This window comes from Prionailurus bengalensis, chromosome A2 (genome assembly GCF_016509475.1).
Source record: "Prionailurus bengalensis isolate Pbe53 chromosome A2, Fcat_Pben_1.1_paternal_pri, whole genome shotgun sequence".
NCBI classification, from domain to species: domain Eukaryota; kingdom Metazoa; phylum Chordata; class Mammalia; order Carnivora; family Felidae; genus Prionailurus; species Prionailurus bengalensis.
In genome coordinates this window covers 95,105,668-95,130,512 of record NC_057348.1, presented here as the reverse complement: position 1 = coordinate 95,130,512, position 24,845 = coordinate 95,105,668, and the positions used below count along the sequence as shown (strand labels likewise).

Here is a 24,845-nt window from a genome sequence, read left to right as displayed (position 1 = left end):
ATACAACTGATTTAATAAAATATATATAATTCACATAATTCACAAATATTATTAAATATTATTTGCCCAACCATTCATTCATTTATTCATACATACACACATATATGAATATATATACTCATATTTATGTTATATATATATTTTATACATGTTCCTCTTTTGGTTTATTCTAAAAATCTGAAACAATATACATAACATTAAAATTTAAGAAATGAGTGATTTGGAAAGGTCACATTCAATTCTCAATATTTCGTACTTTTAAAGAAAAGGGAGCAATTGTACAGAATTAAAATCCTGGATAATCCAAGAGATTTGGGAGTGGCATTGCAAAATAGCATACCTTTTTGAAGAAAAGACTTTCTGCTTGTATTTCATTCAGACGAGTATTAAGTTGCATGTCCTACTCCAGGCACACTAGTTGACCTAGTCAACTAGTTCCCTAGTTGCCCAGGGAAAAGGCATCCTGGAGAGTGACAGGAATGTAGCCCTAGGTGAATTAAGTGCTTAAGAGCAGGATTTTGAGTTAGACAATTCCAGGTCTGCCACTAACAAGTCATATGATCTTTAGCAATCTGTTTACCTGTCTGCCCCTCAGTTTCACTATCTGTCAAATGGAGGTAATAATAAGCATTTCTTGGGGTTGTTACACAGATTATATGATATAATGTATGAACATCTCCATGGTGCCTGGCATAGATAAGAATTCATAAATTTTAGCAAGGGTTTTATTTTTATTATTAATATTTCCTATGGACAAACAAGAAGAAATGAGCTTTTAAAGTGTGATTTAACACTTAAACCTAGAGAAAATAAATGGAAAGCCAGGCAATTAAGTCACCATTCTCTAGTGGTCACTATCAACTGTTTGACTCTTCTGCCTGCAGTATTTTTCCTTCGGGTTCTCTCAGGCTCTTAATTCTACTGCACTTAAAAAAAAAAAAAAATCAAACTTACTGTCATCAGATCTACCCCCTCTGCTCCATTTCCTTCTTCCACAATTTCATTCTGGCACTTTAAGGAAAACAGAGCCCTCTCTTCTGTTTTTTTTTAATTTACTTATTTTAAGAGAGCAAGAGAACATGTGCTGGAAGGGACAGAGAGGAAGAAGAGAGAATCCCAAGCAGGCTCTGCAGTCAGCACAGCCCAACGGGGCTTGAACCCACGAACCATGAGATCATGACCTGAGCTGAAATCAAGAATTGATGCTTAACCTACTGAACACCCAGGTGCCCCCAGAACCCTCTCCTAATACCCTTTCTAACATACCCCAGACCTAGCCATATCTTTAGCTGTCTCTGCCTTCTCACTTCAGTGAAAGAGGGCTTTCTTCTTCACCCCCAAGCTAATCCTTAAATATTCTGGCCAGCTCTGGAACTTGCACAATCCAGAAACCTATCCCCTCTTTGTCTCTGTTTCTGTCTCTCTGTCTCCCTAATGGCTCTTTTCTTTGGCATAATACATATGCTCAAGTTTTTTCCCACCCTGAAACATTTCTCAACCAAATGATCCTTTTTAGCTCTACTTTCCTTTCATATCAAATTTTCTTGACAAAATAGTTCAATGATTTGTCATTACATCAAGTCCATCCCATTCAACCTGCAACACTCTAGCTTTTGTCACCTCTTCACTGAATGGCCAGCTCTCAACAAGGCCATAAGACTATCCATTAGCCCAAGGATTCAAGACTTCTCAATTTTTATCTGCATTGACTTCTCTGGAGCATCAGACACCGCTAAACAGTTCCTTCTTTTAGATTCTCTCTTTTCTCTGGCTTCTAGGACTTATTTTTTTTCTGTTGGCATTATCTTCTTACTTCTGGTTGCTCCTTATCCATCTTTTCCACTAGTGACTTTTACTCCTCTGATCACTGATTTTTATGTTCTGTAGGGTTTTCACACCAAAACTCTTTTCTTCCCATTCCATTCAATCTTCCTGGGTGATCTGAATATTAACTTGGGGTGCCTGGGTGGCTCAGTTGGTTAAGTGTCTGACTTTAACTCAGGTCATGATCTCATGGTTTGGGGGTTCGAGACCCGTGTCAGGCTCTGTGCTGACAGCTCAAGTTCCTGGAGCCTGCTTTAGATTCTGTGTCTCCCTCTCTCTCTGCCCCTCCCCCACTTGCACTCTCTCAAAAATAAACATTAAAAAACTTTTTAAAATACTCCTAACTTAAACTACCACCTATATGCTAATGACTCCGAAATTTAAAGCCCAGATATCTCTCCTTAGCTATAGATTTTACTACACACAATATTTGTTTAAATGCCTCATATGCATTTAAAATTCAACATGTTTAAAATCTTCCCTTCTATTTCTCAGTATAATTTAAAAGCCACACACACTCCACAAAACTGACATATGTCAACAGAAGGCCACTCTGTACCTTAGTTACTAGTTAAAAATTACCTGTATATACTCTGTGTCAAGAAAAACAATTTCACAGAAATAAAGATGGATGAAGTGTTTAGGGGAAATGCTATGGAGCAGCAGTTCCCAAAGTGTGATCTGTGGACCTGAGACTTTTCAGGGGGTTTATGAGGTCCAAACTACTTTCATAATGGTATTAAAACTTTGTTTTTCAGTTAAAACTGCTGATGCTGTAGCAAGAATCATGGCAGTGGTGTTAAAACCGTACTGGTAGACTTTATATTCTTCACTGCTTCACACTTGTAGTTAAAAAGCCAGTTTCATTTAAGAATAGCCTTGATGGAATAATTATGAATTACTGGTTATTAATAAATTTTATTATTTATTTTATTATAGTAAGTCTTAGCCCACAAGTACACATCTTTTGGGTATGCTGTGCAAAGAAATGGGAAGTAAGCATAATGAACTTCTGCTGCATACCAAACCATGCTAGTTGTCTCGGGGAAAAGTACTTAGGAAAATGTTCAATTTAGAAGTGGACCTACCTACTTTTATCATGGAATGCTATTTTTATTTGAACACTGTTTATTTAGAAAATTAATTAAATGAGCCTGTCATGTCAAGGAAAAAAGTTGACAGTATTTGTTGCCAATGATAAAGTTCAAGACTTCACATAAAAATTAGAATTTTGAAAAATTCTTAATGCTACTGTGAACTTGACAGCTTCCCAATATTTATAGACTTTTCTTTTTTTCTTTTAAAAACTTATTTATTTAAATTCAAGTTAGTTAACATACAATGTAGTATTGGTTTCAGGAGTAGAACCCAGTGATTCATCACTTACATATGATACCCAGTACTCATCCCAACAAGTGCCCTCCCTAATGCCCATCACTCATTTAGCCCATCCCCCTGCCCACCTCTCCTCCAGCAACCCTCAGTTTGTTCTCCGTACTTAAGAGCCTCTTATGGTTTGCCTCCCTCTCTGTTTTTATTTTTCCTTCCCTTCCCCTATATTCATCTGTTGTGTTTTTTAAATTCCACATATGAGCCTTTTCTGATGAGTTTGGTGATGATAGTAATTAATGTGCTTTTTTTTTTTTTTTTTTTACTATATTTATGTGTAGTGAAATATGTTAACACTGGAAGATCTACATAACCCAGTGAATAAATGTTTTCCAAAATGATGCAGTGCAAGATAGACCAACAGATTTTAATGTAGAGGTACCAAAAAAAAAATCTATTGATAAGGTTTCAGATTTTATACTGCAGCTAACCATTAAGAAACTACCAGTATGATGTATATTAGAGTATCTAAACTTATTAATATGCTTCTCTTTTTTCCATCTACACATCTTTGTGAAGCCACATATTCTTTATATATGTCAACCAAAACAATATATTATTATAGACTGAATGTATGGGAGTATAGCTGTCTGTTATTAAGCTAGACATTAAAGGGATTTGCAAAACAACACGACTCTTCTAATTTTTTAATTGAAAATAGTTAATTATTCACAGTAAATGTTATTTATGTTAACACATAAATAATGGGTTTATTATTATTCCTTTTAGCTATGAATAAGTTCCCTGAAGAGCTGAATATATCTTAATAGTCTCCTGTGAAAGTGCACTGTTTGCTTACAGTTCCTATATGATGATGTTTTGAATTTTATGTACTCTAATCAGAGCAGGTTTAACTATCTCTGGGAGTTTAAATGACAGAACTGAGAAGATCTCAACTGAAAGCAAGATATTTCCCTGTGAGCCATGCTATTAATCTTCATCAAGATACAATTTCCCACTAAATTTATGAGCGGAACATGGAGTTGATGAACGTTAATAAAAGGGAGAAATCTGGGCAAACTTTACTTGCATTTTTATCTTGTTGGTTACCCACCCTTAGGAAGATAACAATAACTACCATTTATCAAGTGGTAACTATGTGCCAGGCCCTGTTCATTCTAAGTATTTTACATACATTAAGTCATTTGACAGTAAACTGACAACAATCTTATGAGGTACTATTATCACCATTTTATAGATAAGGAAATGGAGGCACAAGGAGGTTACCACTTAGCTAAATTAACAACTAATAAGTAGCAGGAAGATATTCTAGGCTGGGTAGAAAATATTAATTTTTTTTCATTTAAGCCCTTGGAGTAGATGCTTCCAAGCACCTGGCTGGATTGATGACATCATGGGGTAGGGAAGAGTGAAATAAATTGAAAGGTTTTTCAACTATCTAAGGATCTTTTAAAATTCTTCCAATCTTATTAAACAAAGAAGTTTCTTTTCTATATGCCTAGAAAGGGCTACATTTAATTTAAAAATGATTTTATCAACATATAAGTCACCCAACCTAGAACCTGTTTTACTGCTGCTTGATTTGACAAGAACTACTGGCAGGCTGATGGAAGGGGAATCCTAGGTAGGTTGATAAAGTACCACAGAAAATAATAATTAGATCTTTCAAATTTAAATCTTACCATAAACTTCCCATGGCTAGTCTGATGAGTATGGGAGATGGTTCCTGTGACAGAAGTGTGGCGAAGGAGGTAAAGGAAGTTCAAAAAAATTCAAGTAAATCCCTTGGGGAGGCTGAGTTTTCACACAGAAACCAAGGTCCAAAGTAGCAAACTTGGTAGAACCCAGAAAATACTCCCTAATGCAACAGAGTTAACAATTAAGCTAAACAAAGTATTGTACGTGTGGAAGATTTTCTGCATCCAGAACTAGGTCAAAGTTAGCTTTGGATTGTAAACCCTGACCCTTACCAATTAGGTTGCTTGTATTAGCTGTACTAATTTGATCTTATTTAATTAGAGTCTAGTCTGTTTAAAGAAAAAAAAAAAAACCGACCATGTAGTCTCATTTATTCTGACTTTTTAAGAAGCAGTATTTCCCCCTCCAAATGAAATCTTGCGCTATACCCTGACTTAAAAAACAAAATGTACTCAAAACCAGAATGACAGAAAGATGAGTGGTTGTCTACAAATTGGAGGCAGGAGGGTGTGCAGAGGATGAGGGAGACAGAGAAAGGAGGACTGGAGGGATTTCAAGGAGAAATGAAGTTTTGCGGGATGATGGATATTTTTATTATTTTGATGTTGGTAATGGTTTCATGGGTGTGTACATTTGTCAAAGCTTATCAAATTATTTATTTTAAATATGTGGTTTATCATATGTCAATTATACTCCAACAAAATTTGTTAAAAAATCTGTTTATAAGAACAACAGAAAATTTGCTCAGGTTCTTGCTCTCTCACCCAACACGGTATTCCCCAGGTCCCTATACTTGGTACCTGGTACTCCATGAAAAATAATACTTTGAAAACTTCTGATTTTTTAAGATTCCTTAAATACTAATGACATGCTCTGCCTAGGTCATTAATCAGTAGATTTATGTGCTCCAGAGATAACATGGTTATTGTATTGCTCACTAATTACACTGATCTTCTCTTTCATTTTGTTTATAAACCTCTCTTGAAAAGTGCGACATTAGAGCAAAGTTAATGGATGGAAAGAAAGTATAACTCTTGGCAAGATAATGGGAAGGAGAACAAAAATAAACATGAGAAACAAAATAAATTTCCCATTTTTAAAATATACCCAAACCATGTCTAGAAGAGACATTGAACTCTGAATAGGTTAAAAGGGGATTTAAAAAAAATTTTAATGTTTATTTTTGAGAGAGAGAGAGAGAGGGAGAGAGAGCAAGGGAGGGGCAGAGAGACAGGGAGACACAGAATGCAAAGCAGGCTCCAGGCGCTGAGCTGTCAGCACAGAGCCTGATGCGGGGCTTGAACCAATGAACTGCGAGATCATGACCTGAGCCAAAGTTGGATGCTTAACCAACTAAGCCACCCAGGAGCCCCTAAGAAGGGATTTTAAACATCCATCCTGTTACAAATTTTCAAGGCTATTTGCTTGTCACAAAAAATTTAGAGAAAGCATAAAACAAATGTTTACAAATTACTGGAATATAAAAAAAGTTATTCTTGATATTTAGGTGTAGGCTTGAAACTTACATTAGATGTAATATAAATGAAAATACTAAGGAAACTTATTTATGCATACCTGCTTTGTTACCAGAAGTACCTTACATTAAGTGAAATAACATTTATTACTAAATCAAATGATTTTACTGTATTAATAAATGGGAAGATGTAAAAATAAGGGAAAAAAAATTCTTCCTTAGTAGTAAAGTATATTTCAGTGTAACTCTGAAACCAATATTAATAATCCATATCATTAAATATCAAAAACAAGCAATTTCATTACCAAATCAGAGTGCTGTCATGCAGTAAGAAATACTAATAAGCTGCACATATACTCACGACTCCCAACATCCTCTACAAAAGTCATGTCCACAGGGCATATCCACTGGGTCTTCAAACACAGAAATACTGCACATACAAATGTCACACTGGAGATGAAGAAAAGCAATGATTTAAATGAAGTTATACTTTGTAGAGAGAACAATATATTCATTCATTTGTTAGTTTAATACAAAAATGCTACTGTAGTAATTACAAAGTTAAGTGTTTCATAGTTATAAGGGAAGTTACAGTTAGTATGCTTATTTTTGACTGAATACCAAATACCATGCCTACTTCATTATAAACTATTAAGGGATTTAAATATTTTAATGTACAAGTCAAACTCTTAAATTCCAAATTTCCCAAATGCAACTATCCATTTGGGAAGAAAAATATAAGAAGCAAACTATTAGAGTCTATTCAGGTCCAAAAAAAATAAAAAAAATCTACTCAGGTCAAGATCAAATTGTCCACTGCAAAATAACCATTTCAATATCATGTTCTTTAGCCCATACTCATCCCAGAAAATCTACAAAAACAGAGTAACTTTGTGTTTTCAATATAAAAACTCAGGGTATTTAGAGTAGCAATTTAAGGATTTCTACCCAGGGAACCCTGCTGCAAGGCTATGTATCTTCTAAACAATGACTTATCAGGAGCAAACATTCCAATGTTACAGATGCAAACTATAGAAGTAGAATCCTGTTTTCTGAGAAAGCCAAGATAAAACCCAGAATACTTTCATTTTCATCACATATTTGAGTATAACAGCATAACAATGGTATGCCATTTAAAAACTCAGACAATGGCAGTATTGTTTCTCAATAAAAAAAAAAAAAACATTTACTATGGAAATCTAGATGATACACTCAAGCTTTACTGAAACAAATACATAATTATCAATATTTTATTGTAAGCATTTTCATATTTTTTATTTAAAGTGCCTACATAAACTCAACTTTTAATATTTCAGCATGGTGTGTTTAAAACTTTAAACACCTGGAGATTTTAAGTAAAAATACAGTAGATGGCTTTCTCAAACTCTTTTCTGTTTTCTGTTTTGAAATGAGAAAAGAAGAGCTTTTGTTTTTCAATCTGTAATTCAGAGATCACCAAAATATTCTATGATAATAAATACTTACCAAAAGGTGAAACAACTGAACCCTTTAAGAAGGGTATAGGATTCAATTATAGGAATTTAGCTAAAAGGTTCCATGAAACAACATTAAATAAGTTAAAAGTTAAAAGACTAAACACAAAATTAGGGGAAATACACTGAATACCGAACCATACCAAACTGGTGTCCAAATCCCCAGGAGATAAACTTATTTCATCTGGAGAGGTGACAGAAGAACGTGTAGTCCTTGGAGTTCTTGGAGAAGGGAGCGTATCCCAGGCATTATACCCACTCGGTGGTGGAGTTGGCATTTGAACACCTGATCGTTGGCAGCAGTTCTCTGGGTTGGACATCCAAGCCTCAAGTAATTTCTCCCTGTCCCAGTCTTTAAGAAAAATGGAATAGATAGCTCTCAAAAAACAGAAAACATGGTGATGTTTTAAGAGTTTCATAATAACAAAAGAGGATAAATTAAAGTGATATAGGCTATCTCTTCTATATGAAAGTAGTAACTGCAAATGAGTATTCAGGTATGTTATATGCACTAATATTTTTAAACAAGAATTTAAACTTTTATAATCTACTGTGGTTTACAAATATGTCAATATCTACCAATATCATCAAAACTCCCAGTCATTTCTAATAATCAAAAGAAATGCCTCATCACTTTTGGAAGTTACTAAATTTTTTTTTGGCATAGGTTTCATTTAGCCATTTTACTCTTTTCAAGAAAAATATGTAAATTTTCCAACTGGTTTCACCAGTGTCAAGTGGTAAAATGATTGGACAGCTTACTATAAACATGTCAAAATGTCAACAGTAAGTCCAAAAATCATTTGATATACAGCTTGAAAGCAGAAGAAACTTCTGAAGGGATTATGGTTATAAAGTTTTAGTGAATTAGGTATAAATTCTGTATTGAGTTCACATCTGACTGAACTAAAGATGATCTTCCTACTATGAACACTTTTTTTTTAAATGTCTATTTAGTTTTGAGAGAGAGAGAGACAGAGCCTGAGTGGGGGAGGGGCAGACAGAGAGGGAGACACAGAACCCAAAGCAGGCTCCAGGCTCTGAGCTATCAACACAGAGCTTGACGTGGGACTCGAACTCACGAACGGTGAGATCATGACCTGAGCTGAAGTCGGACGCCCAACCGACTGAGCCACCCAGGCGCCTCCCCTACTATGAACACTTTTAAAATAGCCAAGTGAAGTGTGTTATAAAGTCCAGAGCCATAAAAACTAACCCATTAAAAATAATAAATAAGTACATCCAATTTTGTTAGCTGTTTTATAGACATTACTTAATTTATTCCTCCCAACAAACCTTTCAATCATTATTTAGGTGAAGAAACCAGGACTCAGGAAAGTTATATAACTTGCCCCGGCTCACACAGATAGTGAGAAATTTGAAATCAATTTCTGTAATTCCAAAACCTGTTTTCTTTCCACTGTAGCACAGTGAAGTACAGGGTCAAGAGTCATCCTAGAGTCAATTATTCAACGTAGGCCCATTCTATACAATTTTACAGCTCTAACACAAAGAACTATAGGAATTTCCTATGCAAGACTTTTTCTGACCATATTAAATCAGTGTATTTGGTGGTTTAACAGCATAATTATTATAACTTAGAGGTGCAATACAGATAGACTGGGTGTGTTTCTGGCTGTGTAAACCATTTGTGAAAAGGCACAGAAGTATAATGAAGAGACATGAGCAATTCTGTAAAGTTATAGCATATCATACTGTGGTTTGAAAAGATGGAAAACAAGATTGGAAAAGGAATCAGATTACAAAGAGGAAGAAAAATCTAACAACTGAAAAAAAAATGTATGAGTGCATTCTGGGAAATGTTGCTACATGGACATCAGTGTTTTGATAGGTCATTACTTACTTAAAAAGTTAAAATTACTTTTCTTCGAACAGTAGGATTATTTTCCAAAGTATCCATTATGTCACTTTTTAATATATATATTTTTTTAATTTTTTTTTCAACGTTTATTTATTTTTGGGACAGAGAGAGACAGAGCATGAACGGGGGAGAGGCAGAGAGAGAGGGAGACACAGAATCGGAAACAGGCTCCAGGCTCTGAGCCATCAGCCCAGAGCCTGACGCGGGGCTCGAACTCCCGGACCGCGAGATCGTGACCTGGCTGAAGTCGGACGCTTAACCGACTGTGCCACCCAGGCGCCCCTATGTCACTTTTTAATAAAGGAAAAAGAGAGAACTACTATAATTTTTATAAACAGATATTAAGTATGCTAAATTTTAGTTTTATCTACTAGAAATATTTTTCAGCACAAATTCTGCTTGGATTCTATAACATTCACTTAGCAAATATTTACTAAATGTCTTTTATATGCACTGTCAGGCAGTAGGGATACAATGGGAGGAATAATCAGGCATGATCCCTGCCTTCATGAAACTTATAGTCTAGTAAGGAGAAAGACATGAAGTAAAAAGTCAATACAATAACAAAAGAATCATCACCATCAGAGTGCCATGGAGGAGAGGGAGAGAATCTGAGTCAGAGAAGGTGACGCTGGAGAAACAGTTTGGAGTGGACAAATGAAGGATAGTGGGAGTTAACTAATAAAAGGGGTGGGGTGGGGGGGAAGACATTCTAGACAGGCTGTACACAGCATGTTCAAAGACCCTGTGGTAGGAGGGAAGGTGGCATTCTTGTGAAATTAAAAAGGTCAGTGTAGGGGCGCCTGGGTGGCGCAGTTGGTTAAGCGTCCGACTTCAGCCAGGTCACGATCTCGCGGTCCGGGAGTTCGAGCCCCGCGTCAGGCTCTGGGCTGATGGCTCAGAGCCTGGAGCCTGTTTCCGATTCTGTGTCTCCCTCTCTCTCTGCCCCTGCCCCGTTCATGCTCTGTCTCTCTCTGTCCCAAAAATAAATAAACGTTGGAAAAAAAAAATAAAAAAAAAAAAAAGGTCAGTGTAGGGGTGTCTGGGTGGCTTAGTCAGTTAAGCATCCAACTCTTGATTTTGGGTCAGGTCATGATCTCACAGTTCGTAAGTCTGAGCCCCGCATCAAGGCTCTGTACTGACAGTGCGGGGCCTGCTTGGGATTCTCTCTTTCTCCCTCTCTCTCTGCCCCCTCCCCGCCCCTGTTGTCTGCCTCTCTCTAAAAATAAAGAAATAAACTTAAAAAAAAAAAAAAAAGAGTCTCTTAAAAGAAAAAAAGGTCAATGTAGCTGTAGCATGGAGATCAGAGGGGAGGCATCATATGAGATAAGGCTGAAAAAATAGGCTGGGCCTAGATCATGCAAGACTTTTTAATAACACTTCATCAGCTTAGGAGTGATAGAAAGTCACTGAAAAGTAGAGCTTGGGGTTAAGAAGGACAGGTTATCACAATCAGATTTGAAAAGATCATTGTGACTACAACAAACAAAGAAACTGGATAGGGCAGAAGTAGAGGGAAGATAGTCCAAATAGGATGGTAATGGGTAGTATAAGTGAGAGATGAAGCTAGGGCCAGGTGGCTGCAGTGGAGATAAAGAGAAAGAGAGAAGTTTAAGACATGGAAGGTGAAAGTGACAATTTGGTGATGACAGCACATAGGGTCTGAAGGACAAGATATGCCAAAGTTGGTGTCCCAGGTTTATCCAGTTGGCCGGTTGATACCATCTATGTAAATAGGGACTACCAGAGAATGATCTTAGTTTTAGACATACTGAGGTTTTTAAAATTTTTTTTTTTTTCAACGTTTATTTATTTTTGGGACAGAGAGAGACAGAGCATGAACGGGGGAGGGGCAGAGAGAGAGGGAGACACAGAATCGGAAACAGGCTCCAGGCTCCGAGCCATCAGCCCAGAGCCTGATGCGGGGCTCGAACTCACAGACCGCGAGATCGTGACCTGGCTGAAGTCGGACGCTTAACCGACTGCGCCACCCAGGCGCCCCCATACTGAGGTTTAAGGAGCTTCTGAGATATCCTAGAGATGCTTTAAAATAGGCAATTATGTATAAACATGTGGAGCTAAGAAGTCTAGTCCAAAGGGAAAAATCTATACCTATATAAACCTTGAGAGAAGATATAATTTCCTAGGAAGAGAGCAGGCTGAGAAGATATAGGCCACTGACATTTAATTGCCTATAGAACATGACGAATCTCCAAAGGAGCTTAAAAAAATACTTCAATGTAAATGAACTCTAAGCACAAAATTAGCCTTGGTCTCATATTTTGTAAATTTTACTTATTTTCTTATTAGGTAGCATTCAATTATGTATTACTTGTGTTAATGAGGCAATACTTAGATAATGACCTCTGTATTCCTAACAGAGTCTTCCTTAAAATTCAATTACTGCTCAGCAAATACTGCTCAACATTTCGGTCTTCTGCTTAATCTAGATCAACTTCATTACTTTGGGACTAAATTTGACAACAGATAATATAGTGCTCAAATCTATTTTCCTGTGTAAAGCTGAGTGAATGTGACCAAGGATATAATCTATAAATCTTCCAAATAGTTCAGTTTAATAGTTCTGAAACAAAGCCGATTCAGGTTTTGAGAGCAATTAGTATAAATTGTGGTTCTGTGCACTATTTTATTCTCTAACATCATTTATATCTGTAAATATTATTTGATTGTCAAATGTCATTGTCACCAATACTACCCAAACAATTAGAAGAGATGTCCATTTGAAAACCCGCTAGCCTCTATTTTATTCCTTAATAGGGAAGTAAAATATAGAATATGTAAGTAAGTTATCAAGAAAGTTATCACAGAATAGATAAATGCCAAATAGGAAAATTCAATTAGATATCACCCTATTAGAACTGACCCCTATTATGTAAAAGAAGTAACAGGAAAATATCAATGGAGTAAAAATGGAGTTGATTATTTAATAATACTTGATATACGGTAAACAGATACAGATGAAAATGTTCTTTTAAAAAATTATTGGTAAAGTTAGCCTTGGATTCTCTCTATATCGTGACTTGGAGCTATGATACATTGTATTATCTAGGTGATTGTAGATTCCTAAGGCAAAAATGGTATAAATACAAAAAAAATCCTGCAGTGCAGAACTGTTGTTTGCAGTTAAGTGTGGCCAAGTGACCAAATTCTAGCCAATGCAATATGCGCAGGAATAATGTATATATAAATAACGTTTCAGGTATAGTACTTATTATGTATTATTCTTTCTGTAAACATTTTCTGAGGGCTTAATGTATGTCAGATATTTTGGAAACAAAAAATAATAAAAGCTATCCTCTAAGAGATCTCAGGTTAAGCAAAAAAGAGATTATCATAATATTGTATTTCCCAGGTTAAGCTCCAAGAAAAGCAAAAAAAGAGATTATCATAACATTGTATTCTAAGTGTATGACAGAAGATTTAGTAGGAATAGACAGGAAGGGTCTCAGTGCAGACTTGGGAACACATAAGCAGAAAAGGCTTCCTGAAAGACATGGTTAATTAAGAAGGCGTAAGTAAAGGAATGGGGTGACTGACAGTTCAAGTAAAGAAATTTGGGTCATAAAGGTCTACTAAAGAGTCTGGATGGTTTTAAGTCTGTGGAACGCTAGTGAAGGATTTTTCAGCAAGGCAGTGACATGCTCAGATGTGAATTTTAAAAGAACAGTCTAATGGCAATATGAAAAATTAATAGGGTGAAAGGAGAATGGCAACATGGGAGACCAGGACTCAGGAGAATACAATTTAGATGGAAACTAATGACAGCCTGAATTTAAGTCAGTGACAGTGGGAATGGAAAGAGCTAGAGAGGGTGGGGGTGGGTATGCTGGAAGGATGAGAGACACTTAAAAAGAGAAATGGTAAGATTGTGGCCAAGTTTAACAGAGATGGAGGAGTAAAGTAGACTTTCAAGTTTCTGGCAGGATAATTTAATGAGTGTTGATACTCATGTATCAAGACAATGGGAGAAAAGAGGAGTTCAGGTGTGAACATCCTTAGATTGGGGAGAAAATTGTTAAAAAGATATTTAGAAATGCAAACCTTGGGGCACCTGGGTGGTTCAGTTGGTTTAGTGTCCGACTCTTTTGACGCTTGATTTCTGCTCAGGTCATGATCTCACAATTCATGAGATCAAGCCCTGAGACAGGCTCTGTGCTGGAGTCTGCTTGGAATTCTCTCTCTCTGCCCCTCCCCCCACTCTCATGTGCACATGCATGTACTCTCTCTCAAAATAAACAAACTTAACAAAATGAAGTATTTGAGGTTGTATTTCTTTTTTTTTTATGTTTATTTATTTTGAGAGAGAGAGAGAGAGAGAGAGAGGTGTGAGCAGGAGAGGGGCAGAGAGAGAGAATCTCAAGCAGGCTTTGTGCTGTCAGTATTGAGCCTGACACAGGGCTTGTTCTCAGGAACAGTGAGATCATGACCAGAGCTGAAATCAAGAGTCAGATGCTTACCGAATGAGCCATCCAGGTGCCTCTCAAATACTTTATTAAAGTCAGGTTGTAGATACACTCTTTATTCTTTGGGTGGTTTTTGAAACCTTGGGTTTCATTAGATAAATGTGTGCAGCAATGTTTCTCAGAGAGTGGCCCACTTGTAGGCATCTCTACAACACTTACTTTAAGCCTCATCCCTCACCTAATGACTTGTACTCTGTGGAAAGTCCAGGAATCTCTGGTTAGTTCCCAGGTAATAATCCTTATTTATATGAAAATTTAAGAATCACTGGCATATAAAGTGGAAAAGAGTCTCAAGTACAGAACCGTGGAAAATTTCAATACTGAAGGCAAGGATTCTAGAGAGTTATATTCCAAATTATTCACAGTGATGATCAAGGGATGATGAAATATGGAATTTTAAATTTTCTTCTGATCAAAAGATCATATATTTTTGAAGTTGACATTCTATTTTAATATAGATGATACAGATTTATAGTTAAAATAGGTAAGCCAAGTAATGACTAGAATAGTTATTTACCTCTCTCTTTTTAAAACTAATTTTTATTTTATTTTTTTATTATCATCTTATTTTATTTTAGAGAGGGAGAGTGTGAGCAGAGAGAGGGGAAAAGGGAGACAGAGAGAGAGAGAAAGAGAGAGAGAGAGAGAGAACATCTTTTTTTTTTTTTATGTTTATTTATTTTTGAGAGAGACAGAGACAGAATACAAGTGGGTCAGGGGCAGAGAGAAAGGGAGACACAGAATCCAAAGCAGGCTCCAGGCTCCAATCTGTCAGCACAGAGCCTGATGCGGGGCTTGAACTCACAAGCTGTGAGATCATGACCTGAGCCGAAGTCGGACGCTCAACTGACTGAGCCACCCAGGTGCCCTAAGAGAGAAAGTCTTAATCAGGCTCCATGCTCAGTGCAGAGCCCAGTTCAGGGCTCGATCCCACATCTCTGGGATCATGACCTGAGCTGAAATCAAGAGCTGGATGCCCAACCAACTGAACCACCCAGGTGCCCTAAAAATAATTCTTAAATCAGAAAAAACTTAACTTTGAAACTAGACAAAATATCAAATATGAACTGTGCAATGAGAGGGTCCAGCTCACCATGTGACAACTCCCAAAATGGCTGCCTTAAGTATATCACAGAAAATTTAAAATAAGCTGAGTACTTTTCCTAAGTTGGTAATGTTCTTAAAAACAAAACAAAACAAAACAAACCTTAAAAGGGATAGTATATTTCTGCATTGACTCTACAATTTCACTTTGTGCATTTCATGGCAAGAAACACCCTTTATATAAAATAACTGACAGTACTAATAACACAATTGTTAAATATTTCATTGACTTTACTAAAAATTAATGTCAAAACTAGTACTAGGACTACAGATTCCAACTTTCAATCCTGCTTAAATCAGACACATTTCTAAAATTAGACAATCTTTAAGCTGATTTAGTAGCCATGATTTTTATTTTTTTTTTAATTAAGAAAAAATGTTTTTTTTTTTTAATTTTTGAGAGAGAGAGAGAGACAGAACAGAACACAAGCAGGGGAGTGGCAGAGAGCGAGAGGGAGACATAGAATCCAAAGCAGGCTCCAGGTTCTGAGCTGTCAGCACAGAGCCTAACGTGGAGGTCGAACTTATGTACTGTGAGATCATGACCTGAGCCGAAGTCAGATGCTTAACCAGCTGAGCCATCCAGGTGCCCCTAAAAGCATGATTTTTAAAAACAAATTTCCCATTTCCCCTCTAGGATTTACAGGCAGTTTATACTTCAAAATATAGAATGTTCTGAAGATGGTGGATACTGCAGTAACCACTGCACAAAAAACAACTTAGGCTTGTTTAACAAACTATTTTGTTTTATACTGAAATAGTAAAATGGCTATATTTTAACTCTGAAAAGTTTCAAAAGGCACTCATGTTCTCAGAAGCATAAGACATTTTTCATTACCATGAGCTCGAAGTAAAGCTTCAGCAGTAAACAGTGGAGCCTGAAGCATGTCTGCAGTTTCCACAATAAGCATATCTTTCAATCTACGAAGATCTTGAGGCCTTAATCCTTCATATGGCTTTGAAAAGAAGAAAATCAAGTTAAATTGGCTGTTATACTCTTAGGAAATTCTAAATGCCTAGAAACAAAATTATATGATTATCATTTATTCAGTCTTCCTATTTCAGTTTGATAACTGAAGTTAAAACGGTTCTATATGTTCTACAACTATGGACTTCAAACTACTCTTTCACAGGTCTTATTATAAAAGCTAGAAAGTAGAATGAAGGTTCCACTTTCTAGAAGGTTCATGCACCTTATCTAAAATAAAGGTATCATACTATAATGACAAGACAAACTTACTTTATACCTTTGAAAGTTTGGATAATACAAAAATTAGAAATGAAAACCTTATAGTATCACCACTGAGCAATAATCATTATTAAAGTTCTAAGTGTTTTTATCCAGTCTTTGCTTTTAGCAAATCAATTATGTGTAAATATATGTGTTCAATGAGTTTATCCACTGAACCACAAAACATTTATACACTTATTAAGATCCAACTTGGATTATTAGTGGTTTACATGATACTTATTAATTAATTTTGGGAGAAGTGACTATGCCATACTATTCAGAGCTCTTAGTCACAAACGTATTACCTCTGTTTATTCAAGTGTTCGTTAATGCTCCTTAGTTTTCATTATATAGGTACTATATCATATCAGGTTTTTAATTTTTTTGTTATCCTTTATCTTTTCTTTTAACAGAAAACAAAGAATAAAAATCACAAGTGTTTCACTATTCAGAAACAATTACTGTTTTTGCTATACTTGTTTCAAGTCCTTTAAAAATTTTTTTTAATGTTTATTTTTTTTGGTGAGAGAGCATGCCCGGGGGAGGAGCAGAGAGGGGAGACACAGAAACCGAAGCAGGCTCCAGGCTCCCAGCCGTCAGCACAGAGCCCTATGCAGGGCTTGAACCCACGAACTGTGAGGTCATGACCTGAGTCAAAGCCTGACACTTAACTGAGCGTCCCTCAAGTCCTTTTTAAAACACAATGAAACAAAAGAAGCAAAACTTTATATAGTAGTCTCCCCTGCAAAGCCTCATTGGTGGGGGAATGTGTGTTCCAAGACCCCCCACCAGTGATCTGTGAAAACATGGATAGTACTGAACCCTACGTATACTGTTTTTTTTCCTATATATACATACTTATGATAAAGTTTAATTTATAAATTAGACATAATAAGAGATTAACATCAATAAAAAAGAACAATTGTAATACACTGTAATAGTGGTATGAATGTGGCTTCTCTCTCAAAATATGTTAATGGACTGTGCTCACACTTCTTGTGATGGTGTGAGATAGTTAAATGCCTGCGTGATGAGATCAAGCGAGGTAAATAACATAAGCATTATGATAGAGTGTTAGGCTACTACTGACCTTCTGAGGATATGTCAGAAGGAAGATCATTTGCTCTGGATTGTAGTTGACTGCAGGTAAATGAAACCTCAGAGACAAGGGGTGAGGGATTATATAAAAGTAAAATAATCTGTGACATGTTTTCCCCATTATATTTGCCTAACTCTCCCCATCCTTGCCTATGGAAATCACTATCATGAATTTGACATATGGTTGTCATAACATTATGGCATAACATTGTATCACTAGGCAATTTCCTTTTATTTTCACTCAATATTGTTATTATTAATATTGATACACATGTATTCAAATCTTTTTTTATTACAAAATTTTTTTAATGTTTATTTATTTTTGAGAGAGAGAGACAGAGCACAAGCAGGGGAGGAGCAGAGAGAGAGGGAGACACAGAAACCAAAGCAGGCTCCAGGCTCTGAGCTGTCAGCAAAGAGCCTGACGTGGGGCTCAAACTCACAAATCCTGAGATCATGACCTGAGCTGAAGTTGGACACTTAACTGACTGAGCCACCCAGGCGCCCCCATGTATTTCAATTCTTTAAACAGTTGTAACCAGATTACTACAGTAAACATAGACTAAAGGCCATAGCTTAAAAAGCAGTAGAAATTCCAAAGAACTGAGAATGTATTTTGGCAGCATGTATCACAGTCTCTAGAGAATTCTGGGTAATTAGCAAACCTCATCCATTTTAGCTGATTTACAGATATTTTAGAATAATATATTATCTCTATTTCTTGCTTCATTTTTTTGGTATCATGGAAACCATTTTACCAAGTCTTACTTAACCTCCTATGACTGCGATTCAATAGGGATAATTTTTCTCAGTTGACATGATAAACTTTCCTGATCCTTACAATCCCAACTATCATGTATAGTTTGCTTTTAAACTAATTTATGAACCACATTTTCCCTTGCAAAAACTTAAGAAATCCTTTTATGGTTAAATTTATAGTATTCACTCCAGTATAGAAGTTACACACTATGTAGAACATTACTTCTAAAAAATATATTCCAAGTTTATACTTGGGATTCCAGGTACCTTTCCTGCCTCAGCAATGATAATGGATATTTCTCTCTCTCTCTCTCTCTCTCTCTCTCTCTCTCTTTTGTTTTTTTAGAAAAAGAGAGAATGTGTGCATGATCAGAGGAGGGGCAGAGAGAGAGAGAGAGAGAGAGAGAGAGAAATTCCAAGCAGGTTCCACGCTCAGTGTGGAGCCCGATGTGGGGCTCAATCCCATGACCCTGGGATCATGACCTGAGCATGACCCTAGGATCATGACCTGAGCAGAAACCATTGGATGCTCAACTGATTGAGCCACCCAGGCACCCCGAGATTAGGTATCATTCTGCTTTCATTTATGTAATCCAAATAAATTTTGAGTACACATATATTAAAAAAGAGAGACTATAAAGCACTCTGCATATATTAAGTTTAAAAAATGCATAGTTTTGAACTTAAAAATGTTACATTGGAAGAAAAATAGTTCTTGAAGGAGAAAGATATACTGTCTTCATGGGCATGTGACATATTCACTATGAATCTCTGCAACAGAACTATAATTAGGTCATGTGAAGCATTTCAATACATTGCTCAGTCCCAAGTGGGCACTAGCCATCTCTTCTGCAAGAAGAATGAAAATGAAGGTGCCTTTCTCTTTCTTGTTGCAAAGATAAACTGCTTCTATTTTCAGATTAAACACAATCTAGCAATAACCTTCAAAGCAGTCAGTACTGATACATAGAAAGAAAACGGAAACTAATTTAAAAAGGAAGACAGTGAATAAAAGTACCTCTTTTGCATCATTTTGCATCAATGCATACTTTGCTACCAAAATACCACTGAAGAAATGCGAAACAGCCTAACATACAAACTGTACCCCTTTGATATCAAGTATAAAGTGACAGTTATCTTCAAAAACTGTTTCAGAAAAAAACTATGACAAAGGATTTATGAAAGAATAAATTTGTTTTTATGTTTTTCCACAATGAAAACAGCTTCCCCCTGACTATATAGGTAAAACATGCTTGTTGTTAAAAATGAAAAAAAAAAGGGGGGGTGTACTTATTTACTCAATTATATTGGTAATTGTTACAATTTTAGAAGATGTGAAAGGCACTCCGGGAAAAAAGAGTATTTCCAATTTCTCTTAATATCAATCTCTCATTACCTGATCCATGAGCCTAGCCTGGAGGAGAAACAGTAAAGAATAGCTAAAGAAAGTCTTTAGAATTCTAGGACCCTTCCCTTTGTTTTAGTTTCCTTGCTCCTTACTCAGCTGTTCTCCCCCGGGATTAAGACAAGGTCTACCCTGATCTGTATTTTGACCTAAGAGGAAGGCAGCTGCTCTTGCACAGTAGGTTAAACCAGCTAAGGCAATGTCCATCATATGGGTTCCCTGCCAGAAAAACAGCCTGAGCCTTCCTGGGTTATAAGACCTAGAGAGGAATTGGGAGAGGGGATTCTTCAGATGGCTTTCATAGCAACATATTGCTCAGTTTTCCCTTCATTTACTACATGTAGCCACACAATCTACTCCTACAGAGCCTGACCCCTACCAGGCCCAATACCCACTAGTTTCTTTGTTCTGCCTTTCCAGATTTATATAAATTAAATACAGTCTTCCCAGCCATCACTCTAACACAACACCTTGTTTTTATGCCCCTATAGCAATTAGCACTCTCACAAACTGTGTTCATTTACTTTTCAAGCTTATTTGTGTGCATCTCTATCGATGCTGGAATATAAGCACCTAGAGGGCAGGGGTTTATCTTTGTTCCTCACTATATCTCCAAGCTCCTAAAACAGTGTCTGGCAGAGTAGTCCCACTGCCAGTTTGTTGAATGTCCCTCAACAGTTTTGTTGAATGATGGGATGAAGTAGATTTTATTCATTTGTAAACTAATCTGAAGGAAAGAACTTAATTAAAATGTGTCAAGAAGAAATTATAGAGATATAATATTATACACTGTCCAGATCATTATTTGAATCAAGAAACTTAGCTAGAAAAAACACTTCACCTTGGGAACAGGAATCTTTTAAACTACCTAATTATATAGTTTAATACAATCACATAGTGGGTTGTATAAAACTATTAGCATTGGCAGAATAATCCAAACATTGGTCAGGGTCAAAGTAGAAAGTATAAAAATGAATTTTAAAGAAAGCAATTTTGTTTGGTTTTATTTTTATCTTTTTTTTTTTTTAAGTTTATTTATTTTGAGAGAGACAAAGATAGAGAGCGTGTGCATGTAGGCATGAGGGAGGGGCAGAGAGAGAGAGGAAGAGAGAGAATCCCAAGCAGGCTCCTCGCTGTCAGCACGGAGCCTGATGTGGGGTTTGATCATGCAGGGCTCGATCTTACTAACTGTGAGAAGATGACCTGAGCTGAAACCAAGACTTGGACACTTAACCGACTGAACCACCAAAGCATCCTGGTTTTATTTTTAAAATTGTTATGAAACACACATTACTTAAAGTTAATAATTTTAAAATGTATATTTCAGTGGCCTTAATACATTCAATAATGTTGTACAACTACCACATACATCTAATTCCCAAAATTCTCATCACCCCAAAAGAAAACCTCATACCCATTAAAGTAGTCACTCCCTAGTCCTTCCTCCTCTTCGGCCCTGGCAAACACTAGTGTGCTTTCTGTCTCTATGGATTTACCTATTCTGTATATTTCATATAAGTGGAGTTATTTAATATGTGACCTTTTGTGTCTGCCTCCTTTCACATAGCATAATGTTTCTGAGATTGATCCATATTGTAGAATGTATTAGTACTTCTTTCCTTTTTGTGACTAATATTCCATTATATGTATGTATACCTCACGTTTTATTTATCCATTCATCTGTTGATAGAGATTTGGTCTTCAATGTTTGGTTATTGTGAATAGTGCTGCTATAAACATTTGTGTGTAGGTATTTGTGAAAGTATTGTTTTTAAACATTATAAAATATCAGACAAAATGATCCTAACAAGGATTAAAAACAAAACTAGAAAACTAGAAAAAAACTGGGGCATATGATTACAATATTAACATTAAAAAAATTCAGAAGCGGGGCGCCTGGGTGGCGCAGTCGGTTAAGCGTCTGACTTCAGCCAGGTCACGATCTCGCGGTCCGTGAGTTCGAGCCCCGTGTCAGGCTCTGGGCTGATGGCTCAGAGCCTGGAGCCTGTTTCCGATTCTGTGTCTCCCTCTCTCTCTGCCCCTCCCCCGTTCATGCTTTGTCTCTCTGTGTCACAAAAAAAAAAAAAAAAAAAAAATTCAGAAGCCACGGAGTAAGAAAAATTTACATCTCTGAATATCCTAAGTGAAAACAGAAAAACACACAAACTTTTCTTGGAAAGCATTAAGAACACACAAACCATCCAAAGAAAAAAACTCAAATGAACAATCAATTTACAGAATAGTCAAGTAAAAAAATTCAAACAGGTACCATTTGTCTAAACTAGCAAAAATAAAAACACTGATAATATGTAATGCTAGCAGAAATATGTGGAAAAGAATTCTCTAACATGCTACTAGAAGAAAATAAACTGATATAATCTTTTAGGACAGCCTAACAACATCTATTAAACTATAAAATATGTACATCTCATGATCCATCAAACCAATTTCTACAAATTTATAAGGAATATCCTTTTAAAATATGTATATAAATGCAGTAACAATTATATATGATGACCATGATTATAACAGCATACATTTAGATAAAACATATAATGATTCAGGCACTGTTCTAAGTATTTACATATATTAACTCATTTAAGGGTCACTACAATTCTATGAAGTAGGGACCATTATTATCTCCATTTTAAGGAAGAAGAAACTGAAGCAGAGGAATAACTACTTAAGGCCACATAGTATGTCACTCATGGGACTAAAATATGAATCCAGTCAGCATGGCTTCAGATCCATGTTTCAAACCACAATAATGACACAACTAGATAAAAATATATATGAAATAGATAAATATTCACTTTAGCCTGTTTTTAATATCAATAATATCTAAATTATTTAAATATTCATCAATATTTAATAGGAAAGATGGTCACGATATATTGTTAAGTTGAAAAAATATTTTAGAGTTGTGGAGGATGTGGAGAAAAAGAAACGCTCATGCACTGTTTGTGGGAATGTAAATTGGTATAGCTACTGTGGAAAATAGCATGGATGTTCCTCAAAAAATTAAAAATAGAAATACCATATTACTGAGTAGTTCCACTACTAAAGAACTCAAAAACACTAATTTGAAAAGATATATGCACCCCTATGTTTATTACAGCATTATTTACAATAGTCAAGATATGGAAGCAATCTAAGCATCCACTGATAGATGAATGGGTAAAGATGTGGTGTATACACACATACCTGATGGAATATCACTAAGCTGTACAAAAAGGATGAGATCTTGACATGTGCAACAACTGGATGGATATACAGGGTATTATGGCTAAGTGAAATAAGTCAGATAGAGGCAAACAAATATCATATGATTTTACTTAAACATGGAACCTAAAAAAAAAACGAATGAATAAAAAAAAAAAAAAGCAGAAACAGACACACACGTACAGAGAACTAATGGTTGCTAGAGGGAGGGATGGTGAAGGGGTGGGCAAAATGGGTAAAGGGGAGTGTGAGAAACAGGCTTCCAATTATGGAATAAGCCATGGGAATAAAAAGTACACATTAATTTATTAGGGAATAAAATTAATGGTATTGTAATAGCATTGTATGGTGATATATGGTAGCTATATATTTGTGGTGACCACTGCATACCATACAACCTTGTTGAATTTTGTACAACTGAAACGAATGTGACACTATGTGCCAACTATACTTAAATTAAAAAAAATTTTTTACAGAAAAAAAATATTGTAGCAGAACTCAATGACCTTCCTTTTGCAATAAAAATTCTATGTTATACGTTTGTTTATATCATATGTATGTTTCTTAAACAAGACATACACACAAGAAATTGTTACCACTGTGGGGTAGAGTCAGGAAGGAGGAAATTTTTTACATTTTTTTAGCAATAAATACTCATTATAAATTTTAAGAAATGCATGAAAATAGAAAAATAATAATAGTAAAAAAACTTATCCATACCATAATTAGCATTTTGGCATACTTCAATCTCAATATATACTAGTCTTTTCTATAGAATGAGTATCAAATTGTTATGTAACTTTTTGTTAACTTAATAGTTTATTATAGTTACATTAAATTCATTTAGATCTTAAGTCTATTGATAATGAATACTATTATTTTTCTGATTTAATTATAAGTTAAGATAGTATCTTTGATAAAAAGCCTAAATATAGTCATTAAATGTTTTTCAGTTTAATCAATTATTTTTAGAATATTACTGTTTAAATATTTTCTTCTGACTAAATTACATTAATTATTACAGTAATAGTATGTATATATATGTATGTATGACTCAAGACGATAGATTATGAAAAGACAGACAGTATAGCAAATAGAGATGCTTTGGCTTGAAGTCCGAAGAATCGGTTTAGCTCACTTTGATCCTGGTAGGTTATTCAACTATTTTCTGGTTTATCTTCCTCATTTAAAAAAAGAAGGGGGCATAACAGTTACTTAAAGCTTACTGTGTGAATTTAACAACCATGTGAAAGTGTTTAGGACATTGGCCTCTCTTTCTATGTGTGACTTAACCTGAAAAAACATTCCGATAAAATAACCTAATTTAAGAAACACAAAGGGTAAAAAAATATAAATTTCTTAATTCCAAGAAACTCAGTTCCTTTGGTAATCTGGAATACTGAAGCTCAAAATACTTAAGAAATACCATCTATGGATGTTCACTGTGTAAGCAGTGTGTCAGACACCGAAAATACTCTGTTGAATAAGGCAGTTATGATTCTGGCCCTCATGGAGTTGACCATCTAATAGGAAAGAAGGGCAAAAAAAAGAATAAATACATAAACAAAATCATTACAGCATGTGATGAGTGTTATAAAAAGTACGGTGTTATGGTAAAGAATAATGGAAGGAGAGGGACCTATTTGGGAAAGAATAGTCCAAGATTGCCTCTCTGAAGAACTACTGAGCCAGCCAAAAGAAAAACTGGGAGAAGATTTCTGATATAGAAAAGAGCAAATGCAAAAACCTTACTGTAGTCTAGGTATTATAATTACAGCAAAATATGCTGGGAAGAAAGGTTTGAGATGATATTGGGAGAGG

General features: G+C 35.7%; 1 protein-coding gene across 2 annotated transcripts in view; it reads right to left on the bottom strand.

Moving 5' to 3' along the window:
* The window catches only part of ANKIB1 (ankyrin repeat and IBR domain containing 1), a 146,727-nt gene that overhangs the window by 44,048 nt on the left and 77,834 nt on the right, over positions 1 to 24,845 (bottom strand). For both annotated transcript variants that reach the window (XM_043588833.1, XM_043588834.1), the window contains exons 5-7: positions 16,148 to 16,265; positions 7,983 to 8,191; positions 6,708 to 6,796 (exon numbers count right to left, since the gene is read on the bottom strand). In XM_043588833.1, the coding sequence (XP_043444768.1) occupies positions 6,708 to 6,796; positions 7,983 to 8,191; positions 16,148 to 16,265 (416 nt within the window). The remainder of the gene's footprint in view (positions 1 to 6,707; positions 6,797 to 7,982; positions 8,192 to 16,147; positions 16,266 to 24,845) is intronic.